The 6,924-nt window shown below is 36.0% G+C and overlaps 1 protein-coding gene across 1 annotated transcript; it reads left to right on the top strand.

Annotated features, from left to right (window-relative positions):
- The first annotated feature begins 2,262 nt into the window (after nt 1–2,262).
- On the top strand, nt 2,263–5,234 carry LOC133677195 (pyruvate decarboxylase 2). The gene is made up of 6 exons (XM_062099067.1): nt 2,263–3,057; nt 3,262–3,425; nt 3,538–4,188; nt 4,277–4,394; nt 4,606–4,794; nt 4,892–5,234. Exons 1-6 carry the CDS (start codon nt 2,533–2,535, stop codon nt 5,060–5,062), a joined length of 1,818 nt encoding a protein of 605 aa, XP_061955051.1. The 5' UTR covers nt 2,263–2,532; the 3' UTR covers nt 5,063–5,234.
- Nucleotides 5,235–6,924: the final 1,690 nt, after the last annotated feature.

The following is a 6,924-nucleotide window of genomic DNA, read 5'->3' as shown; positions in this document are numbered from 1 at the left end:
CACTGCTCTGCGGTGCTGCCAACCTCCTCAAAATATCATAATTTGTTTTTTTTACTGAGAAAAAATAATTTCTAGGATAAAACAAAGAGCAATTAATTCCTCAAAATATCATAATTTGTTTCCAGGATAAAATAATCATATTCCTATAATTACTGAGAAAAAATAACAAAAATATCAATCATTTTACATTTCTAGGATCAAACAAAGAGCCTCGGTTTTTTTAATTTCAAAAATAATTTTAAAAAAATTAATTTTTTTACTTTAAAATATATATTTTGGATGTTTTTAGATTATTTTAATATATTAATATAAAAAATTAATTTTAAAAAATAAAAAAATATTTTACATATTCAAATAAAATACATTTTAAAAAATAACATCTCCTGTAATATTATACAGCTTCAAAATATATCAGATAAAAAGGAAATTCCCGATTTTATTTTTTTATTTTTTTAACAATAAAAATAAAACTTTTCAAGGATGAAAGTGTTTTAATAATAAAAAAAAAGTGTCCAGCCTAAGAAATCTCTGTCCTGCTACCTCGCTCGTCTCAATCCTTGGGTCAATGTTCAGCCACCGATCAACCAAGTGGAAAGCTCCAGTAACATGTACAGGTTGATGCAATCCACGTGGAATGCTCTAATTAGCCCACTTATTCTTAATTCAGCAGCTGTCCACTAATTACCAGCAACTCCACTGGTTTTTCTGGGAAACAAGTGGTTTTGGAAGAGCTCGTACGTGGTTTCAGTCTCACCCGTAATTACGACGCCGTTTTCTGGGTTTCTTGAGTTGAGAGCGGTGGCCACTGGTCCCTTTCCAGGTCCTGTTGCAATCTAGCCAGTAACGAAACAGGGCTCAAAACCAGGGCACAGCTAAGCCACACCAAACCCGCTTTTTTAACAGTACTTGTCTGCGGTATTTGATAGGTTGACTCCTTTGACTTGCTTTTTCTTCAAGCCCACGAATATATAAACAGAAACTCGTTAATATTATTTAATTATAGGATGCCAATTTCTTTTTTGTTTACTACTTAGAATCTTTGGTGGTTCTTGACTTCCAAGGACGACATTTCAATTTATATGAATATTGATTTGAATTGATTTAAATAAGTATGATTCTCAGGTATTTACCTTATTTAATACATAATAGACAGAGTATAATATGAGTCTTCTTTAATCCGGCTTGAGATACAAATTTCTTTTTAATATTTATATTTTATGATTTATATAAATATAAATATCTCAATCTTTTATCTATTAAATAATGAATAAGATACTGATTTTAATTTTTAATGACATTATCCTATTTAAAATTTTTAATTTAGAGATAAATATAAAATGAAAATTATAATATTTACACACATTGAAAAGAAAAAGAAAACTAAATTTAATAGTTTCATTAATTACAAATTGTACCCTTTTCCTTTCACAAGAAACAAAAATCTCGTGACTCGTATGAAAGAAAAGCTAAAAAAAGGGAAAAGGAGTGGAGTGAATTGGAGCAAGCACAGCACATGAATGTCAAGCAGTAATCATTAATAACCACTCAACTCGTATATTTGTATTTAAGTCAAGTTGATTTTTTTTAAAATATTTATAATATAATATATTATAATTTAAAAATATTAAAAAAATAATTTTAAATAATAAAAATAATTTTTAAAAAATATAATTTCAATTGCATTCCCAAATAAAAATATATGCTCTTTAATAAAAATAAAATTAAAAAAATCATCTAATAGGTAGTCTAGTGGTAAGAGTTTAGGATCAAGAGGTTTGTTTTCTCTGTAATCTAAAGTTCGAGCCTTATAGTTACTGATATGAAAGTTACCGAAGGCTTATATTATCTTTAACTTAAGAGTTTGTGATGAGATTAATTAATATACATACAAGCTATTCTGAATATATATAATTTAACTATCGTTGACTTAAGGGTAAATTTGTTTTTTTATTGGCCATGTGTAAACATTAACATTAACGAATACACTGATAGGTTTGTATTTTTTTTTCTAGAAATTTCACAATACTCGCACTGAAAAGAGAAACAGGAGGAAAAAATACAAAAAAAAGGAGAGAATTTTTGTATTTTTCATGGGACTTAATATAATCTCTCAACATAAATATGAGTAGTTAATTATTTTTCCCATAAAATAATAGTAATTAATTATTTTTCTTGATCCTACTGTAGCCACAAACATAAACCACCTTTGAATTCACCCCTGAAATATCTCCCCAGAACCGCCCCTAGTAACCCTTCTCCCCTCTCCCAATATTCTCCTATAAAATCCTCCCCCCTCCCATCTCCTCTCCCATAATCAAACAAAAATAAAAAACCTCCCCTCAATTTCATACTAAATTAACCTCTTCAAAACCCTTTCCAGAACAAAAGCCATCCTTTGGATTTTTCAAATATTATTATTATTTTTTAATTTCATCTTCTTCTCTCTACACCTGGCTATTTATTTCTCTTCCATTTTCTCTTTTATTTCCACTAAATATATATATATATATATAAAGGACTCTTTCTTTCAACATGGACACCAAGATAGGATCTCTTGACACCTGCCGACCAACCAGCAACGACATGATCAACCCGGCCAACGGCGCCGTAGCGGCTATCCAAAGCTCGGTCTCACCCACCATAATCAACGCATCCGAGTCGACGCTGGGTCGTCACCTCGCCCGCCGACTCGTCCAAATCGGTGTCAATGACGTTTTCTCCGTCCCCGGTGACTTCAACCTCACCCTTCTCGACCACTTGATCGCTGAGCCCGAGCTCAACCTTGTTGGTTGCTGTAACGAGCTCAACGCGGGCTACGCTGCGGATGGATACGCCCGGTCGCGTGGCGTTGGCGCTTGTGTTGTCACGTTCACTGTTGGGGGACTCAGTGTGCTGAATGCTATTGCTGGTGCTTACAGTGAGAATTTGCCTGTCATATGCATTGTTGGTGGGCCCAACTCCAATGATTATGGAACTAACAGGATTCTGCACCACACCATTGGCTTGCCTGACTTTAGCCAGGAGCTTGCATGTTTCTCGACTGTTACTTGTTTTCAGGTGAAGATATTTTAAATAACGTTAAAAACTTTCAGAATATAGAAACGTTGTGGATCATGATCTTTAGAGTAGATTCACCTGTGGACCCTACAATTCCAGCGTTTATATATATATATATATATTATTTTTTTTCTTATCATATTGTTTTTGTGGGGATCTGGTGATTATTGATTAATGGTATATGGGGTTTGATTGTTTTCGTAGGCTGTGGTGAATAACTTGGAGGATGCACATGAGCTGATAGACACTGCTATTTCAACTGCTCTGAAAGAAAGCAAGCCTGTTTATATCAGTGTTAGCTGTAACCTGTCAGCAATCCCTCATCCAACTTTTAGCCGTGAGCCGGTTCCTTTCTCGCTCACCCCCAAGTAATTTCTTTGGATTCTTGATTGATCTTTGTTTATAATTAAGTCTTTTTAGTAATAGGGAACATTGGTGAGGATTGAATACTTAGGTGTTGTAATGATTTTTGTTTTACAGATTGAGTAACAAATTGGGTTTAGAGGCTGCAGTGGAAGCGGCTGCCGAGTTTTTGAACAAGGCAGTGAAACCAGTTTTGGTGGGTGGGCCTAAACTAAGATCCGCACATGCAGGCGAGGCATTTGTGGAGTTAGCTGATGCTTCTGGTTATGCGCTTGCTATTATGCCTTCGGCTAAAGGGCTTGTGCCAGAGCATCATCCACATTTCATTGGGACTTATTGGGGTGCAGTGAGCACTGCATTCTGTGCTGAGATTGTGGAGTCTGCAGATGCTTACTTGTTTGCTGGACCAATTTTCAATGATTATAGTTCTGTTGGGTATTCTCTCCTTCTCAAGAAGGAGAAGGCGATTATTGTGCAGCCTGATCGTGTGGTGATTGCAAATGGACCTGCATTTGGGTGTATTCTGATGAAGGATTTTTTAAGTGCCCTTGCTAAGAGGCTCAAGTGCAACACTACTGCTTATGATAACTACCACAGGATTTTTGTTCCCGAGGGACAACCTTTGAGGGGTGCTCCCAAAGAACCTTTGAGGGTTAATGTTCTGTTCGAACATATACAGAAGATGCTGTCTAGTGAAACTGCTGTGATTGCTGAGACTGGGGACTCATGGTTTAACTGCCAGAAGCTGAAATTACCTAGGGGATGCGGGTAAGCAGTTGAGAATTTGATATGTGATGTTATAGTAATTAAATTTGAGTCCATAAATTTAATGGTGTATGTGAATTTGGATTTGTAGGTACGAGTTCCAAATGCAATATGGATCAATTGGTTGGTCAGTTGGTGCAACTCTTGGGTATGCTCAGGCTGTGCCAGAGAAACGTGTGATTTCTTTCATTGGAGATGGTAGCTTTCAGGTAGACAACCATAAATACTACCCAGAACTCTTTTTTTTTAAACTCCTTTGCTAACATTTCAGATTTTGACACATCCAAATCCTCATCCTTTCGTGAAATTATTATTTGTAGCTTGTCAAATTTATTGTTGGTTATGAATTATGTATGTTTTTTTCTTCTCCCGGAGTATGATATTCAATACATTGCTTATTGCTCCTTTAATTTCTTATAGGTGACTGCTCAAGACGTGTCAACAATGCTTCGATGTGGACAGAAGACCATCATCTTCCTCATAAACAATGGTGGATACACCATTGAAGTCGAGATCCATGATGGTCCTTACAATGTGATTAAGAACTGGAACTACACTGGCTTGGTTGATGCCATCCACAATGGTGAAGGCAAGTGCTGGACAGCCAAGGTGAGCTTGTGAACTAAGTTCATTTGCTTCAATGCATAAATGTTTTAGTAGTAAAAAACAAGCATCCGACGCCGTTTTGCTGAATTTGCCCTTTCAGGTATTCTGCGAGGAAGATCTGGTTGAAGCAATTGAGACTGCAACAGGATCAAAGAAGGATAGCTTGTGCTTCATTGAGGTTATTGCTCACAAGGATGATACTAGTAAAGAACTTTTGGAATGGGGTTCTAGGGTCTCCGCTGCCAATAGCCGTCCTCCAAACCCTCAGTAGACTTTTGCCACAATGGCAATATGTGATGATGCTATGCTTCTTAGTTACACGTTGTCGGGTTTTTGGTTTATTGTTTCCTAGTACTGGAGTTTGTGATCTTGATCTGCACTCCGATTTCCTTGTATCCAAAGCTCATTTCCCTTTAATTTCATCTTTCTGATAAGTTTGATTTCGTTATCGTCTTTCTCGTCTCTTTGTGACTGCCTTGACACCTTAAAGAGAGAACAATAGGCATGAAATGACATAACTGAACATGTCCCGCACTTACCTTTAAGAAACTGTAGAGTGTGGCCATATACATTGTCCGCTGCTGCTGCAAAATCCTCCCTAATGCAGGTGATGGTGTTACTTGCTAGGTCCAAAGACCAATCCCTTGATTGTCACCAGTGGCGGGTCTCCCTAGAGACGTGCCAAGGAGCAATCAGCGCAGCAGAGGTGGAGCTATTCGAAAGGGACTCTTCTTTTAAGATGGATTGAAACTTGAAAGGGGCTTCTGAGAGTATATCACATGTATTTATTCTTGACAGGCCATTGAATTTTCTTTCATATTAAAAAGTTAAAGATGACGACAGGTTCTTTTGCAATTTTGTTAGTAAACTTGGTCAATGTTATATCAACTGTACTAGTGAAATATCTAGGGCAAACATGCGTTCTTTTGATAGCCACCTTGGCTGCAAGCAGGGGCGGACATAGGGCAAGCTTTGGGGGAGCTTGACACCCCCGAATTTTCGAATTTTTTTAATTTTAATCTTTGATTTTTCAAAATTTTTTGTAACAGTTATGCATTTAGCCTCTCCAAATATAAAATACTTGATCTCTACTAATTTTATAGTTTTTATGACGAAACCCTAGTTAAAATTTTATAGTTCCACCCTTGGCTGCAAGTGCTGCAAAAATCTAATGCAAGGTGTGGAAGGGACCTAAGAAAGGTTCATTATTCCAATTCTTTTGACTGCTCGGGGAAGACTTGTGAAAGAGATGGCGGTCCTAGGCAAATTGTGAGTATCTGAATTCTGAGGTGAGAGTGCCATTCAATCCGAGGAATGCAAAATATCCCCCCGACAATTTGCCTGGTGACGGTGATAATCTGGTCCCCCTGGGGGGCAGTTGAAAACTACTTGGAAAGTGATAGCTGAAAGCTTGTTCTGTTCGAACTTCAGATTGCCACTGCGATTTAAATTTTGGGTATTCAGAGTATGGATTCATCTGTTTTTTATTAGATAAAAACTTGGGATTTTATCTGCACACATGAAAGCTGGTAGGGGACACCATCTGGCTGGAAAAAGGATAGAAGAAAATGCTCGTGTTTTTTTCCGATCTTCCGAAACCGATGGGTAACTGGAAAGTAATTGATTTTTTTAATGGGTACAAGGATTTTTAGATGTTTAAAAAAATATTTATAAATATGATAGTGATTATGGTTTAAAATATTTTTTATTTAAAAATGTACTAAAATAATATATTTTTATTTTTAAAAATTATTTTTGACATCAACACATTAAATTGTTCTAAAAATATAAAAAAATAATTTTAAACAAAATTTAAAATTTTAAATTTTTTAGAAATACGATTTGAACCGTGTTCCCAATATCCTAAATTAATATTTTTATAGAGAAAATACAATAAACATGAAAAAAAAAACATTATAGCTAATCCTTTGGCAATGGCTGTTTTTCCAACTCCACTTTCACCACGAAGGATGGGGTTTTTTTCTGTTCTACGGCAAAGTAAGTGAACAATTCTTTCAATTTCAGAGCGTCGCCCAATAACCGGATCAATGCGTCCTTCACTTGCGCGGGCAGTAAGATCCACACAGAATTGGGCCAATGCAGTTTGCCTCAAAGATGATTTAATCTTAATAT

This window comes from Populus nigra, chromosome 17, assembly GCF_951802175.1.
Source record: "Populus nigra chromosome 17, ddPopNigr1.1, whole genome shotgun sequence".
NCBI lineage: Eukaryota > Viridiplantae > Streptophyta > Magnoliopsida > Malpighiales > Salicaceae > Populus > Populus nigra.
This window is presented reverse-complemented; position numbering and strand designations above follow the sequence as displayed.